General features: G+C 38.8%; 1 protein-coding gene across 3 annotated transcripts in view; it reads left to right on the forward strand.

Moving 5' to 3' along the window:
* LOC126203904 (protein rhomboid-like) overlaps positions 1-16883 on the forward strand; it is a 129545-nt gene extending 112662 nt beyond the window's left edge. Inside the window, exon 7 of one of the 3 annotated variants that reach the window (XM_049938293.1) lies at positions 15804-16883. In XM_049938293.1, the coding sequence (XP_049794250.1) occupies positions 15804-15989 (186 nt within the window). In that variant the 3' untranslated portion in view covers positions 15990-16883. The remainder of the gene's footprint in view (positions 1-15803) is intronic. The other 2 variants (XM_049938291.1, XM_049938292.1) reach the window with 2 other exon arrangements.
* The last annotated feature ends 1796 nt before the right edge of the window (positions 16884-18679 follow it).

The following is an 18679-nucleotide window of genomic DNA, read 5'->3' on the forward strand; positions in this document are numbered from 1 at the left end:
TTTTCAAGGATTTGGGGATTACAATATGACAACCCTGTGTTCACTAATCCCTATATCAGTTTTGATGCTGGTTATTAACTCAGGATTATTTGTTGCTACGAGGTCAAGTGTGTTTTCACAACCGTTTACTATTCGCTTGGGCTCATGAACTAACTGCTCGAAATAATTTTCAGAGAATGCATTTAGCACAGTTACAGATGATATTTTATGTGTACCACTGGAATTAAACATGTATTTTCACCAACATATCAAAGGTAAATTAAAGTCACCACTAACTATTATCGTATGAGTTGGGTACATGTTAGAAATCAAACTCAAGTTTTCTTCGAACCTTTCAGCAACTGTATCATCTGAACTGGGAGGTCGGTAAAAGGATCCAATTATTATTTTATTCCAGTTGCCAACAATGACTTCTGCCCATACAAGCTCACAGGAAGTATCTACTTCAATTTCGTGACAAGTTAAACTACTTCTGACAGCAACAAACACGCCACTGCCAATTGTGTTTAGCCTATCTTTAAGTTCTTCGCAAAAATTTTGACTAAGCTTATATCCGGCTTTAGCAGCTTTCAGTGCCTATAACAATTTCAGCATCAGTGCTTTCTATTAGTGCTTGGAGCTCTGGTACTTTCCCAACACAGCTACGATAATTTACAACTTTTATACCAATGGTTCCTGTACCTATGTTCTTCCCGTGTTCAGTCTACACCCTTTGTGACTGAAGCCCATCTTGTGTTTTCCCCGAGACTCTCTAACCTAAAAAACTGCCCAGTCCACGCCACACAGCCCTTGCTACCCATGTAGCCGTCTCCTGCATATAGTGGACACCTGACCTATTCATCGGAATCCGAAAACCAGCCGCCCTTTAGCGCAAGTCGAGGAATCTGCAGCCTACACGGTCACAGAACTGTCTGAGCCTCTGATTCAGACCCATCACTTGGCTCTGTAGCAGAGTTCCACAATCAGTCCTGTCGACTATGCTGCAAATGGTGAGCTCTGCTTTCATCTTGCAAGCAAGACTGGCAGCCTTTACTACTTCTGTTAGCTGCTCGAAACCAGAGAGAATCTCTTCTGATCCAAAGTGACACACATCATTGGTACCGATGTGAGCAACCACCTGCAGTGGCTGCGCCCTGTGCTCTTCATGGCTTCTGGGAGGACCCTTTCCACATCTGGAATGACTCCACCTGGTATGCACACAGAGTGCACATTGGTTTTCTTACCCTCCTTGTCAGCCAAGTCCCTAAGGGCCCCCATAACGTGCCTAATGTTGGAGCTCCCAACAATCAATAGCCCCACCCTCTGCGATTGCGCGGATCTTGCAGGCTGAGTGGTTTCCTTTGAAACAGGACAGGTGACAGCATCTGGCTCAGCGACAGTGTCAGCCACAGACAGCACCTGGAACCTGTTTGTCAGACAAACCAGAGAGGCCTTATGTGTGGCCGCCTGGGAAGTCTTTCGCCACCTGCTTCAACTCAGGGTGACCTCCCACTCAACTACAGGTGATGGGTCAGCCTCAGTGTGAGCAGTAACTGGGTTGGCCACCGGTGAGGACCGATTGGAGGACTCTGACATGCTGGACGTCCATTGGATCCCCACGGCCATCCCACAACAGTGGTGCCCATCCATTACAGCCTCAAGCCGAGTAACTGAAGCCATCACAGCCTGAAGCTGAGGACAAAGTCTCACCAACTCGGCTCGCATCCGCACACAACAATTGCAGTTCCTGTCCATACCAAAGACCATGGAAAACTAAACTATGCAGATAAACGGACAATCGGCATGTGCTGCGCAACTCTAACGTAGACCCTGACAAAAATGCACAAACTGTGTCTAGTAATACACAGATATTCAAGTACCTAACTACCGAAGCACTTAGGTGAAACTAAATAATTTGCCCCTGTTAAGGAACTTGCAATATATCACAAAATCAGTTTACTTTCTGATGCAAATGAAAACACGAGAACTGTGGCTATTAGATTTTAAATTGACATGCAGAAACTCAAGAAACTAAACTATTAAAGCAAACAGATAATATAATAAAATTCACTCATGGTTAGGAACTCATAAATGTCACAAAAGCGGTTTACTTACGTTACTGCGTCTGTTGCGGTCAGTTACTACTGCCTGACTGATATATAAAAAGATTTATGTACATATTGTAGATATGTTTTCAATTTGTAAATAACTGTACTGTACAGTCCTTGATACAAAAATAATAAGTCAAACCAGAATGAAATAATGACAATATGAAAAGTATGAATTGCTACTAACAAAATATAGGGGTTGTCTAATCACAAACAGGCACAACAAAAAGACTGCTAAACATGTCAGCTTTCAACAAAAAGCCTCTCTTCTAAAGTGGACAAAACACACACACACACACACACACACACACACACACACACACACAAACAAATGCACACACGCACACATGACCACAATCTCTGGTCACTGAGGCTATACTGTGAGCAACTGCGCATGAAAGGAGAAGCAATCTGGGTGGTGAGGGTAAGGATGATGCAAGGGTGGGGAGAGGAGGGACAGCAGGGATAGAGGTGCCTTATCTCTCCACCATGTTCCACAGTCGCATCTGGCCACAAAGGAGTATTCTTCTCATGACTAAGCACCATCCAGGACTGAGGTAACTGAATCACAGTCTCAGTCAGGGTTTTGACTACCTCTTGTTGTGATCTGAAGTGGGGAATATCCAATCCATTATCCATCTCACCTCTCCCACAGTGGTGTTCTGCCACCCACCAAACCTAAACAATATCCTTGTCCATCCTACTCCAGCCCTGATCCCAATCCCTTGCCTCATGGCTCATATCCCTGTAATACACCTAGAAGCAAGTTATGTCCCATACATCCCCCCACCATAACCTACTCCAGTCTGGCCACAAACATCACCTATCTATCAAAGGCAGAGCTACCAGCAGAAGCAGTCATACGATCTACAGCCGTACCGTAGGTGCAACCACAACAGAGGGAAATCTGTTGAGAGGCCAGACAAACGAGTGGTTCCTGAAGAGGGGCAGCAGCCTTTTCAGTAGTTACAGTGGCAACAGTCTGGATGATTGACCGATCTGGCCTTGTAACGCTAACCGAAATGGCCTTGCTGTTGTCGTACTCCGAAGGGCTGAAAGCAAGGGGAAACTACTGCCGAAATTTTTCCCGAGGGCATGTAGCTTTACTGTATGATTAAATGATGATGGCATCCTCTTGGTTAAAATATTCCGGAGGTAAAATAGTCCCCCATTCGGACCACCAGGCGGGGACTACTCAAGAGGATGTCATTATCAGGAGAAAGAAAACTGGCATTCTACGAATCGGAGTGTGGAATGCCAGATCCCTTAATCGGGCAGGTAGGTTAGAAAATTTAAAAAGGGAAATGGATATGTTAAAGTTAGATATAGTGGGAACTGGTGAAGTTCGGTGGCATGAGAAACAAGACTTTTGGTCAGGTGAATATAGGGATATAAATAGAAAATCAAATAGGAGTAATGCAGGAGTAGGTTTAATAATGAATAAAAAAATAGTAGTGCGGGTAGGCTACTACAAACGACATAGTGAACGCATTATTGTGGCCAAGATAGACATGAAGCCCATGCCTACTACAGTAGTACAAGTTTATATGCCAACTAGCTCTGCAGATGATGAAGTAATTGATGAAATGTATGATGAGATAAAAGAAGTTATTCAGGTAGTGAAGGGAGACGAAAATTTAATAGTCATGGGTGACTGGAATTCGACAGTAGGAAAAGGAAGAGAAGGAAACATAGTAGGTGAATATGGATTAGGGCTAAGAAATGAAAGAGTAAGCTGCCTGGTAGAATTTTGCACAGAACATAACTTAATCATAGCTAACACTTGGTTCAAGAATCATGAAAGAAGGTTGTATACATGGAAGAACCCTGGAGATACTAGAATGTTTCAGATAGATTATGTAATGGTAAGACAGAGATTTAGGAACCAGGTTTTAAATTGTAAGACATTTTGCAGGGGCAGATGTGGACTCTGACCACAATCTATTGGTTATGAACTGTAGACTAAAACTGAAGAAACTGCAAAAAGGTGGGAATTTAAGGAGATGGGGCCTGGCTAAACTGAAAGAACCAGAGGTTGTACAGAGTTTCAGGGAGAGCATGAGGGAACAATTGACAGGAATGGGGAAAAGAAATACAGTAGAAGAAGAATGGGTAGCTTTGAGGGATGAAATAGTGAAGGCAGCAGAGGGTCAAGTAGGTAAAAAGACAAGAGCTAATAGAAATCCTTGGGTAACAGAAGAGATACTGAATTTAATTGATGAAAGGAGAAAATACAAAAATGCAGTAAATGAAGCAGGCAAAAAGGAATACAAATGTCTCAAAAATGAGATCAACATGAAGTGCAAAATGGCTAAGCAGGGATGGGTAGAGGACAAATGTAAGGATGTAGAGGTTTATATCACGAGGGGTAAGATAGATACTGCCTACAGGAAAATTAAAGAGACCTTTGGAGAAAAGAGAACCACTTGCATGAATATCAAGAGCTCAGATGGAAACCCAGTTATAAGCAAAGAAGGGAAAGCAGAAAGGTGGAAGGAGTTTATAGAGGGTCTATACAGGGGCGATGTTCTTGAGGACAATATTATGGAAATGGAAGAGGATGTAGATGAAGATGAAATGGGAGATATGATACTGTGTGAAAGACCTAAGTTGAAACAAGGCCCCGGGAGTAGACAAAATTCCATTAGAACTACTGACAGCCTTGCAAGAGCTAGCCCTGACAAAACTCTACCATCTGGTGAGCAAGATGTATGAGACAGGCGAAATTCTCTCAGACTTCAAGAAGAATATAATAATTCCAATCCCAAAGAAAGCAGGTGTTGACAGATGTGAAAATTACCGAACTATCAGTTTAATAAGTCACAGCTGCAAAATACTAACATGACTTCTTTACAGACGAATGGAAAAACTGGTAGAAGCCGACCTCGGGGAAGATCAGTTTGGATTCCGTAGAAATGCTGGAACACATGAGTCAATACTGACCCTACAACTTATCTTAGAAGAAAGATTAAGGAAAGGCAAACCTACGTTTCTAGCATTTGTAGACTTAGAGAAAGCTTTTGACAATGTTGACTGGAATACTCTCTTTCAAATTCTGAAGGTGGCAGGGGTAAAATATAGGGAGCGAAAGGCTATTTACAATTTGTACAGACACCAGATGGCAGTTATAAGAGTCGAGGGACATGAAAGGGAAGCAGTGGGTGGGAAGGGAGTGAGACAGGGCTGTAGCCTCTCCCCAATGCTATTCAATCTGTGTATTGAGCAAGCAGTGAAGGTAACAAAAGAAAAATTTGGAGTAGGCACTAAAATCCATGGAAAAGAAATGAAAACTGAGGCTCGCCGATGACATTGTAATTTTGTCAGAGACAGCAAAAGACTTGGAAAAGCAGTTGAATGGAATGGACAGTGTCTTGAAAGGAGGGTATAAGATGAACATCAACAAAAGCAAAACGAGGATGATGGAATTTAGTCGAATTTAATCGGGTGATGCTGAGGGAATTAGATTAGGAAATGAGACATTTAAAGTAGTAAAGGAGTTTTGCTATTTGGGGAGCAAAATAACTGATGATGGTCAAAGTAGAGAGGATATAAAATGGAGATGCAATGACAAGGAAAATGTTTCTGAAGAAGAGAAATTTGTTAACATCAAGTATAGATTTAAGTGTCAGGAAGTCGTTTCTGAAAGTATTTGTATGGGGTATAGCCATGTATGGATATGAAACATGGATGATAAATAGTTTAGACAAGAAGAGAATAGGAGCTTTCAAAACGTGGTGCTACAGATGAATGCTGGCCATAATGGGTAGATCACATAACTGATGAGGAGGTATTGAATAGAATTGTGGAGAAAAGGAGTTTGTGGCACAACTTGACCAGAAGAAGGGACCGGTTGGTAGGACACGTTCTGAGGCATCAAGGGATCACCAATTGAGTACTGGAGGGCAGCGTGGAGGGTAAAAATCATAGAGGGAGACCAAGAGATGAATACACTAAGCAGATTCAGAAGGATGTAGGCTGCAGTAGGTACTGGGAGATGAAGAAGCTTGCACAGGATAAAGTAGCATGGAGAGCTGCATCAAACCAGTCTCAGGACTGAAGACCACAACAACAACAACAACAACAACAACAACAGAAACAAGATGGCAGTTGTGATAGTCAAGAGGTATGAAAGGGAAGCAGTGGTCGAGAAGGGAGTGAGACAGGGTTGTAACTTAGTGCCAATGTTATACAATCTGTACACTGAACAAGTGGTAAAAGAAACTAAAGAAAAATTTGGATTTGCAATTAAAGTTCAGGGAGAAGAAATAAAAACTTTGAGGTTCATGGATGACATTGTAATTCTGTCAGAGACAGCAAAGGACTTGGAAGAGCAGTTGAATGGAATGGACAGTGTCTTAAACAAAAATATGAGATGAACATCAAACAAAGCTGAACAAGAATAATGGAATGTAGTCAAATTAAATAAATGGATGCTAAGGAAGTTATATTAGGAAACAAGACACTTAAAGGACTAGGTGAGTTTTGCTATTTTGGCAGCAAAATAACTGATGATGGCCAAAGTAGAGAGGATATGAAATGTAGATTGGCAATGGCAAGAAAAGCATTTCTGAAGAAGAGAAACTTGTCAACACTGAATATATATTTGAGTGTCAGGAAATCTTTTCTGAAGGTTTTTGTATGGAGTGTTGCCATGTAAGGAAGTGAAACATGGATGATAAACAGTTTAGACAAAAATAGAATAGAAGCTTTTAAAATGTGGTGCTACAGAAAGATTAGATGGGCTGATCATGTAACTAATGATGAGGTACTGAAGAGAATTAAGGAGACAAGAAATTTGTGGTAAACTTCTCCAAAAGAAGGGATCAGTTGATAGGGCACATTCTGAGACATGAAGGAATGACTAATATAGTATTGGAGGGAAGTATGCAGGGTAAAAATCATAAAGGGAGACCAAGAGATGAATAGAGCAAGCAGATTCAGAAAGAAGTGGGTTACAGAAGCTATTCAGAGATGAACAGGCTCACACAGGATAGAATTGCATGGAAAGCTGCATCAAACCAGTCTCCAAACTGAAAACCACAACAACAACAAATTCCTTCTGAACAGTGTAACTGAGTCAGCGTTTTACTATACCATGAAATTTAACATTTCCTTTCTTTTTTAAAACTGGTTTATTGAGATGCTTCATTGCTGCCATTTGATCATTATGGCCAGATAAACTAATTAATAAGGGAGTCTCACATCTGTTTCATGAAAGACAGTTGGGGGTATAGTAGTAAGTTTTCAATCACTGTTGCCCTCTGTACTTTAGTTCTTGTTGGGAATGTTCTGATGAGGGTCAGACTGAAGTTGGAGACCAATAACTCTAAGAGCCATTGATCAGAACTACCGAAGATGCAATCTGTATTGAAACGGTCACTTACAATCACTTCCCAGTTATTTCTACAATGTGTTGTTACTACACCTTCTAATCGTTTAATGAAATTTAAAACATTTCCTGATGAGATCTATAGAATGTCAAAACCGCTGTCTCATATGTTACTCAGTGTATTACTGAAGTACAGCACCTGTTCAGTCCAGTATTCACTTATTTCTAAGGCTTGGGACTTTTTCCCACTTTTTGTTTTCTCATATTACATCAATGTGATATTAATTTGTGTCTATCTAGGTACATCTGTTCAGATTTTTTGAAAAAGCTTTTGATGGAAAAGTCCAAATGTATCAAGATTGTTGCCATTTCTCCCCTTTTGTTGTGTAAGATGATTTTCTTGTTTCTTCACTGATGGTTGCAACTGGTCTATAGCTATTCAACAGCTCTGTTTTTTGGAAATATTTATCTTAAGACAAGCTTAGTGAAAATATTGGAAGTCACCTGGGATTGGATTGAAAGTGTTCTAATTAAACAGAATGCTCTGGGAAAAAATATGTTTGCCCATAACTTCTTAGCAGAAACAGTCTGATGAAGACCATTACATAAGTGTTGCAGTCATGTGAGGGCAATACATCTGTCACACCCACGTGCTATTGATCACCTTACTATGTTGTGTGTCTCGTGCAGCTCCACATTTACGCATTCAATGGAATGCATCATTTAGGTTTCCTTGTATCACTTAAATAGTTAAACAGTCTTCACATTTGTATGAACATCATTCTCAGTGGTGTGTCCACTGATGTCCTCAATTGAATGGTTAAGGTTACAGTCCAAAATTTTCCCAGCACCCCCAAGATCTTTCCCTAGATGGTATAAGTCACAGGTGACATTTCTGAGCCCAGCAGTTGTTGTAAAAATATTTATTACCTGATATTCACAACCCAGGGAGTTCTGTACTAGTTCAGACATTCCCCTTCCCGGATTACCCTCTAGCAGAAAGATCTTCTTAGTCCATTTTACCATCTGACTACTACTAACTATCGCTTGCACAGTTTTCCACCGAGCGAGGTGGCGCAGTGGTTAGACACTGGACTCGCATTCGGGAGGACGACGGTTCAATCCCGCGTCCGGCCATCCTGATTTAGGTTTTCCGTGATTTCCCTAAATCGCTCCAGGCAAATGCCGAGATGGTTCCTTTCAAAGGGCATGGCTGACTTCCTTCCCCGTCCTTCCCTAATCCGATGAGACCGATGACCTCGCTGTCTGGTGTCCTTCTCCAAAAACAACCAACCACAGTTTTCCCTATCTTGTCAGTGTGTTCCTGAACTCTGACAGGTAGTCTGCAGATTTTTGACCACCGTCTTCAGAGCTTTGCAGCATATCTCAAATCTCTTGCCTGAAGTGGCAGTTTTGATCACAGTCCTGTCATCTATGCTAGCCCCAATTTGATTGCAGCCAATTGCATCTCTCAACTATTCTAATTCTGCTGTTGCTGCTGCCAGGTCAGCATGAGTTTTAAGGTAAGCTGCTCTTTCTCCATAATTATGGGGTGGTAGGCATAAAAAATTCTCATATGTCATTAGTAACAGTATGCAAAGAACCTTCAGGGAACTTTAGTCTCTTTTTGAAACACTTAGATACTCTCCTATATACATATTCAGACACAGATGAGATATGATAGTGCTTGGGGGCTTCAATGTAAGCTTTCTAATAAGTTCTGGAGATGGATCAGACCTAGGAAATTAGATGTCCACATATAATCTTGCTTCTGTAGTTAGTTTCCATACAACTACGAGGCAAGTCGTGTTCGAGTATAATGACTTTCCTGGAGACTAGAAATCTACTCTGTAGGAATCAGCATGGGTTTCGAAAAAGACGGTCATGTGAAACCCAGCTCGCGCTATTCATCCACGAGTATTGACTGAAATACTCTCTTTCAAACTCTGAAGGTGGCAGGAGTAAAATGCAGGGAGCGAAAGGCTATTTACAATTTGTACAGCAACCAGACAGCAGTTATAAGAGTCTATGGGCATGCAAGGGAAGTAGTGGTTGGGAAGGGAGTGAAACAGGGTTGTAGCCTATCCCCAAAGTTATTCAATCTGTATATTGAGAAAGCAGTGAAGGAAACAAAAATTTGGAGTAGGAATTAAAATCCGTAAAGGTGGATTAAAAAGTCTGAGATTTGCCAATATATTGTAATTCTGTCAAAGACACCAAAGGACCTAGAAAGGCAGTTGAATGGAATGGATGGTGTCCTGAAAGGAGGATATAAGATGAACATCAACAAAAGCAAAATGAGGATAATGGAATGTAGTCGAATTAAGTCGGGTGATGCTGAGGGAATTAGATTAGGAAACAAGACACTTAAAGTAGTAGATGAGTTTTGCTATTTGGGGAGCAAAATAACTGATGATGGTTGAAGGACAGGATATAAAATGTAGACTGGTAATGGCAAGGACAGCATTTCTGAAGAAGAGAAATCTGTTAACATCGAGCATAGATTTAAGTGACAGGAAGTCTTCTCTGAAAGTATTTGTATGGCATTTAGCTATGTATGGAAGTGAAACACAGACAATAAATAGTTTAGACAAGAAGAGAATAGAAACATTCAAAATGTGGTGCTACAGAAGAATGCTGAAGATTAGATGGGTAGATCACGTAGCTAATGAGGAAGTACTGAATAGAACTGGGGAGAAAAGGAATTTGTGGCACAACTTGACTAGCAGAAAGGATCAATTGGTAGAACATGTTCTGAGGCATCAAATCACCAATTTAATATTGGAGTGAAGCATGGTGGGTAAAATCATAGAGGGAGACCACAGGATGAATATACTAAGCAGATTCAGAAGGATTTATGTTGCAATAGTTACTGAGAGAAAAAGGAGCTTGCACAGGATATAGTAGCATGGAGAGCTGCATCAAACCAATCTCTGGACTGAAGACTACAATAATGGGAATTTCATATTTTTATTATTATTTTCAGTTATTTTAGTTTTTATTTGTTCCCTACACCATGGAGCCAACTGTAACAGTCTCACATGGATGTAAGAAGTGGCCAATTTTTACATTGTTAATGACAAGTACTTATACACTATTTTTACAAGTAAATATTAGAATAAAATATGTATAAGATATAAAATTATATGAGAAGTGGTCCTATAGCCCAGAGAATCAAATACAAACAGAACAACACTGAGAAAGTTAGATAACTATAAACTGTTCCATAATACAAGATCATGAACTTGACAGATCACAAGGCATAGAAAGTAGAAAATTAAATATAAAAAGACATATACCTGAGAAAATCAAATCTAATAATATTATGAAAAGGACAGCTGCTACTACAGAGACTGTGGTCATGTGTGTGTGAGTTGTGGGTGTGTGTGTGTTTTGTCTATTTATGACAAAGAAAGCTCACTTTCGGACAGTCTTTTTGTTGTGCCTATCTGCCACTCAGTCTCCACTACATGATGAGTAGCAACTATGCTTTTCATAACATCGTTATATTCTATCCTGGATTTTCCATTGTTTAAAATCAGATATAAGCTGGAAAACATTGCAACAATTGCATATGTGACAGGAATGTACAACTTAATGCTTAATCTATATGATAACACATCTTACATGTTCTTTCAGATTTTAAGGTGGTTTTTTGCTGTGTTTCATAAGTCCTTCCAAACGTAATTGCGAATTGTGAATGACATAGTTAAAAGAAATTGCCTCAGAAGCACTTTACATGTAAATTTGTTGCCTATTTCACACTTAATTCCTGAAGGGAGAGCATTAAATAGCTTTATAGTCAGGTATTGTACACCCTTCGGCACTACTTTCAAATTTTTACATTCAGGGTGGAAATCATGCTTCCTCCTTGTGTTGTACTGGTGGTATTCACAGTTACATTTGTATAAATAAATGTTTTTATTAATGAAACATATAAGGGAATGTATGTATTGAGAAGTAGTTGTAAGAACTTCCAGTCTTTGAAATAGGCTTCTGCAACTGCATCTAGGGTATAAGCCATATATAACTTGAACAACATGCTTCTGAGCAATGAATATTTTCTTTTCTCGAGGTTGATATCCCCTGAAAATGATTCCATATGACATCAAAGAATGGAAGTTACCACAGCATGCTGCTTTTTCAGTGCTTAAGTTTTCACTGTGAGAGATAATTCACAGTGTAAAAACTGATGAGCTGAGCCTCTTGTAAGGATATAAAATATGATAGGATCAATTTACTTTGCAGTCAGTCTTAACACCCAGACACTTTGTTACTTCAACTCATTCTACTACCTGTGTTGCATTTAACAGTTATTTCTTCTTCAGTTTTGGTAGTTGGGGTGAACTGATGTAATTAGTCTTACTAAAGTTTAGTGAAAGGCCATTGGCAGTAAACCATTTAATTAAATCTATAAGAATATTATTAATAGACTCTTGAGAATTTTCGCATTTGCAACCATTAATCATTATGCTAATCTCATCTGCAAAGATGGTAAAAGTACACAGTATCATTGTAGAATGAGGTAAACCATTTATAAATCTTAGTAACAATAGAGGACCAAGAATAGATCCCTGTGGCACTCCACAATTACTGGCTCTCCATTCTGATGAAGCCATGCCACCCCATGATCTATAGAAGACTACTTTGTTTCCTATCTTTCAGCTATGACTGTAACCAATTATTTGCTACACCACTTATTCCAAAAGGGTCTGCCTTCAGTAATAGTATTTGGTGGTTCACAGTGTCTATAAAAGCATTAATTGCTTTTTCAGTTGACAGACCTTTTTGGAAACCAAACTTTACTAAGAATATTGAATTTATGTAGGTGTTCTAAAATTCTAGAATACATAAGCTTTTTAAGAATCTTTGAAGAAAAAAAAAGAAAGAAACAGTCAATAGAGATACTGGCCTGAAATTTGTAACATCAGTTTTCTCTCCTTTCTTGAAGAGAGGCTTCACCAAAGCATCTTTTAGGGATGGTTCCTTGTTGTAAAGAGGCACTGAGGATGTGACACAGTATAACACTTACAGAAGCATAACACTGTTTTTACAATTTTCTAGAATTATTGTCTACTTCACAGGAGTTTTTATTTTCCATGAAAGCAATTGTTCCTTCCAATTCAGATACTGTAACAGGTCTAATATGCATTTAACTAATTCTACTGGGTACAGTAGTTTGTATAAAAGTCGAGGCATCTTTCACAGAACCCGTGCAGCCTATTTGTTCAGGCACTGACAGGAAGTGTTTATTGAAGGTACCAGCAATGATTTCATGATTTTGTACAAGATTCACTTCTTGTTTGATTTTGAACATTTCTGCGAGCCTTTTTTATTCCTCCCTGTCTCCCTCTAACAGTATGCCAAATAGTCTTATTTTACGTGGTTGGTTTGAAAATTTCTTGGAACGGAAGAGAAAAAAAGTACTTACATCTTTTAAACTTTTTTTATTTTTCAATGTAGATTAATGCACTTTGTCCATCGATTTTCCAGTGCCTTGACCCCATCTCAAAAATGAGTTTCCTCCAGATCTGCAAAATAGTTGCCAACTCTGGCTATCAATTTTTCGTTTGAAGTCTTCATCCACCAAGAAAAATTTTCAGTTTTGAGAAGAGATGGAAGTCTGATAGAACCATATCAGGTGAATAAGTTTGATGTGGCAACAATTCATACCTTAGTTCGTGTAATTTTGCCACGGCAACAGCACATGTGTGCAGGTGTGCATCAAGAGTTGCAGGACCCATCTTGCAGATATTTTTTTCACTTCTAATTCTTCAGATAAAATGTGATATACCCTTTCAGATGACATCTGACAAGCGTGAGCAATTTCATGCACTTTCAATCAGCAATCCTCCATGACCATTTTGTGCACTTATGCAACGATTTCTGGAGTAGTGACACATCTTGGCGGACCACTGCATGGATCATCATCTAAGCTCTCCCGACCAAATTTAATTTCATTTGTCCACTTGGCAACAGTTGAATATGAAGGAGCAGAGTCCCCCAGTGTATTCTGGAAATTGTCATGGATGTCCTTTGGTTCCATCTTCGCAAATCACTATGTGGGAATAACAGAGCCGCATCATCAAATGGTTCAAATGGCTCTGAGCACAATGGGACTTAACATCTGAGGTCATCAGTCCCCTATAACTTAAAACTAATTAAACCTAACTAACCTAAGTACATCACACGCATCCATGCCCAAGGCAGGATTCGAACCTGCGACCGTAGCAGTCGTGCGGTCCCGAACTGAAGTGCCTAGAACCGCGGCCGGCGCCACATCATCGCAACAGCTGTTTTCCAATAGCACTGACACGGCATATGTCTACAGACATCATTCAAATGAATATCTCATGAACAGCTTGTTGTGCTAGCACTGACCTCTCATGGTGATTCTGAGAACTTTTCAAACCACCCTCATATTATTAGAATTATTAATTTCTTTTTCATAATACAGTGCTTTTGATGTTCAAATCCCTTTTTTAGGATCTTAGAATAAATTTTATAGTGGCTAATTAATTCAGTGATCTTGGACACTCCAGCTGTGATATAAAGTTCCCTCTTTATTTAATTGGATAGATAAAAAATCTGCTCACCACGTGGCGGCAGAACGTACACATGAAAGACTGTTGTTATTGGCAAGCTTTCGGAGCCAGTGGCTTCTTCTTCAGGCAGAAAGGTTGAAGGGGAAGGAAGAAGAGTAAAGGAAAAGGACTGGAGAGGTCTAGGAAAAGGGGTATATTTTGGGAAAGTCTCCCAGAACTGTGGGTCAGGAGAGATTTACCGTACAGGGTGACCTGCAGTTCTGGGTGACTTTCCCGAAATCTACCCCTTTTCCTAGACCTTTCCAGTTCTTTTCCTTCACCCTTCTTCCTTCCCATTCAATCCTTCTGCCTGAAGAAGGAGCCACTGTCTCTGAAAGCTTGCCAATTACAGCAGTCTTTTATGACTATGTTCTGCCACTACTTGTTGGGTAGATTTTTTATCTATCCAATTAAATAATTTTGTCAATTATTGATATTCCCTCTTTGATCCCCATGACTCTCTAATCCCATTTGTGATCCGTGGCTGCTTTAAGGATGAGGAAATATTGTTCCCAACAAATGTTTAGGAAAAATTTCTTCAAAGACATACAAATTCATTTATGAATATGTTAAACTGGGTATCAACATTATCTAATCTGTGTACTAAATGTCAATCTTCATGCTGCAGCTTATAGTTAAAAATTTCCAAGGACTCTTCGTTCATAAGTCTGATTGTTTTCCAGGAGGAGATTGTTTTCTTGAGAGGTCTATTGTCATGCTGAGTGAGGAGCTGTCCATGACAATCTGACAGACCATTAAAGACTGGAGTGACAGTGAAGTTCGGGTACAAATTTAAATCTATGAATATATTGTCTATCAGTGTTTGACAGTCAGATGTGATCCTAATAGGAAAGTCAACCACTGGTGTACGATTGTGGGAACTCATCAAATTCTGAAATTCTACTTTGTTGTTGCATTTGATTGAGAAGTAAACATTAAAATACCTAAATAAGATAATTTCATTATTTCTTTGAAAATAAGGTTGATAATAATGATTCTAAATTAACCATAAACACTACAAAGTAGTCCTTGGTATACAAACAGAGCTTTGAAAATATCAGTTACTGTTTACAACAATACTGCAGTGCTCAGCTTGGATGTCCTGCTATCAGTATTTGACACTTAATTACTATCAGATTTAGAGGTACTTACAAGTTTAGCCATGTTTACTGTGTTAGTGTACCCTACTAGAATTTTAAGTGTTTTATTTCACTACAGGCAAATCCTTGATTCTTAAAAGAATTGAACTTATATATATAAAACAATTTAAAACTTCTGATTGCTTTACAAATAAGTTAATGCATTAATTATTTGATGTTAAGCATGTTTAGAAAGGTTTGAAATTATGTTTAAAGTTTGTTGGAAGTTGCTAAGTGCTCTCATTCTCAAATACTGGATAAATATAGTCTTGCTAATTAGTGCATCATGAGCTATGCCACCTCAATGCTTATACATATTTTCCAGCTGTAATAGTTGTTTCACTGTGTTAAACCTTTGACATAACATCATATCCTTTAATGGATAGATTAAGACAGCAACTGAAATTTTTAAATTCGGTCAATAATTACACAAAATACTGAAAATAAAATTTTTGTTGGTCCTGGAACATGTTAGATAGGCAACCTGCAACTGGGATCAGGTAATAATTGCCCAGAATAGCAATTTAGTAATGTAGATTAGCCTTGTCGAGTTTCTGTTATTAGTATGTGCATGGTTCACATGTAAATGAGAAAGCGTGTAGTTTTCTAGTTTTATGTTTAACTCTTGCACTCACTTTTTACACTTTATGTTACATATTTTCAGACTGGGTATTTCGCTCACATTGGTGGTGGTATAGCTGGTCTCCTGGTGGGATTCTGTGTGCTCCGCAATCTCAATGTTCTACGATGGGAGAAAACTGTTCAACGCGCATGCCTGACAATCTTCATTGCTTCAGTTATTATTGCAGTTATCATAAATTTCACATGTAAGAGTTGTTTTCTGGAATGAAGCTAGATAATCATGAAATGTGAATCAGGAAAACACTTTTCAGCTATGGCCATTGATGATATGAGAAGAAGAACATCAACTCTTCATATGAGACTCATCACAGCATAGCGTATCTGCAACAGACTGCAGTGTCTTTTCATGATGCAGTATTCTGCAACTGATATTCTACAGACTGTGTGAGGGGAACATAACTAAAATTATACATTATTTTGTAGTAATTGAAAGTGTAAATTTCTGTACCCTGAATGAGAGGTATGTAGGAGATAGAAGAACAGCCTTTGTAATAATTTTTCTTGTATATTCTTGTATTCCTCTGTCTCCTCAGTGATCGTCCATTACCATTAGTTTGTAATGATTCTTGTGTGGGTCACTGGTTATCTAGAACATTTTACATCTTTAAAACCTCTGTAGCACTATACCTAATCACAGAAGAATAATGTTTATGCATAATATGTAATGACAAGTAGATGGAAGATCTGAAATAAAAGATAAATGAATGTAGCTCACAGTTCTTTTTTTTTTCTTTTTTTTTCCAACCAAAAACTTATACATTGTGTGTAAAGGTGTGCATTAACCATTTGTTATAGTAAACATGTGACCACAGAAACAGAAATACTTACAATATCCTCATTCTCCAGTTTTCAGTATTTTTCCTGTAACAAAAGTGTTAATCTGCAAGACAGAAATGCATAACTTTTTTTGGGTGTACTGTTAATCTATTTACATCTCTATCACAACTCAGTGAGCCTTCATATTTACTGTGGTGGACGGTACATAGTATAAGAGTATCATTTTCCTACTGCACAGAGGGTGCATGGGAATAACAACTGCTGGTACACTTAATTTCGGCATCATTATAATCATGCAAGATGTACATTGGTGGAAATAATATCTCTTTGAACTCATCTTGTAATATATAACACCCCTGCTCCTTCCTCATTCCAGATGACAAATACAATCTTTGCAAACGGAATTTGCATACTGTTGTGCTACAAAGACAGACACTGCAATTCAGTGTCAGTTTGAAGAAAGCCAGAACATAATATAATGGATACTGACAAGTAGAAACTGTAGCCATTTGATAAAAATCCTCATAACTATTTCTCCTTTGGCAATTACTCCCCTCCCAACTAAAAATTTGAAGTAGTTATGGACTCTAAAAGCTTCCAGTAGTATTGTAACTTCAATTACTGATATTTTTCTTTCTCATTTTACCAACCAATGACAAACTGTATTAAAAAAGGAGTATAGAAAGTATTTACATGTAACTGAGTGTTACTTGCCTGACCACAAAATAAGATGTACAAACCTACCAAACTACTCTGTTTCAGTTACATACATGCACACAGTAGGTACTTATTATAAAGTAGTGTATTAAATGTTTGGTGGTTAATTATTAGTTTCACAATATATTTGAGTTTCATTATGTAAGGAACTGTATTTTTTTTGCTCCACCCCTCCCACTTACATGAAACTAATATGAGTTATAATCTCTGTTCTCCTTCCCCAACTCAGATCTTGAATACACTCTTGCACTGATATCTTAACAGAAAGCCATTGTGGGGATCTGAACAATAATATCACTGACAGACACATATATGTTCTCTTCGGGAGCTTCGTGCTTTCATATAAAATGGTCACTATGTATTATACTAAGTGAAAAAAAAATGGTTTATATGAACCATGACAATATGTTACGGTTGGTTCTCTGCATTCCCTCCTTGTCAGTACCGTGTTCCTTTTGACATTCCTGCTTCACACTCTGCTGTTTACTTACCCTAGCCAGAGGGTGCTGTGGTGTTGCTGCGGCCATCTCCCTGCCATATTTGGGGGAGAGCATCAGTCGGAGGGAGGACCTCTGATAGAAGATTTCTGGGAACGTACAGGAGGCCAACCCATTTGTTAATGGTTTGGCGTGACTTGTGTCAGGTGTGATGCACCGTTAAAGCCATGATGGCAACCAATGTTACTGTCTTGGTTGCAGGTGGATCCAAGGGGATGAGGCCTTGTTAGCCATTGAAACTCCTATCCTATGGATGTCATCAGACTTAAAGTAAGACGTTTTGACCATTATTTGCATCATTTGCAAGCAACTGGGGATTCCAGCATCTGCAGTAATTCGGCGAAGATTATTTGTTTTGTCGGTGTGTAAATGATTGAACAAGGAACAGTTTATTTAATGTTCACCTTATGCTCATGTTCTGTGTGTACTGCTTGCGAGTGTAAACTTGACTCTCACCTTTGTCTGTTGATTTTGAGCACATCGTCAAATACTGAATCCAAGTAGTGACTTGCAATTAATTAGCTGGATTCTTTCTTTCCTCGTCACGATGGGTATTAAATGGCAACATACAATTGTAGACCTTAACTTGTTACCTTATTTGAGTGGCATCAATAACAGAGCCTAACCTGTTAATTAATTAAGGCTCGTGGTAAACAAAGGTATTTAAGTATGTTGTTTTAAAATATTATCTGAAATGTGTCAATGATTATGCTGCATTAGTTGACTCTGGGGTGTGGATGGAAGTGTTAGCACATCTGCCACGTAAAGGAATGCTGCTAGTTTTGATTGGTTTGGAAACTTAAGTTGAGAGAGAAAATAGTGTGCTCTAGTCCTGCGTTGGGTTAAGACTATACGAGGGGAGAACCCAAAAGAAACCAGATTGTTGTCATAAAAAATTTATTGATGA

The sequence above is a fragment of the Schistocerca nitens genome, chromosome 9, assembly GCF_023898315.1.
Source record: "Schistocerca nitens isolate TAMUIC-IGC-003100 chromosome 9, iqSchNite1.1, whole genome shotgun sequence".
Lineage (NCBI taxonomy): Eukaryota > Metazoa > Arthropoda > Insecta > Orthoptera > Acrididae > Schistocerca > Schistocerca nitens.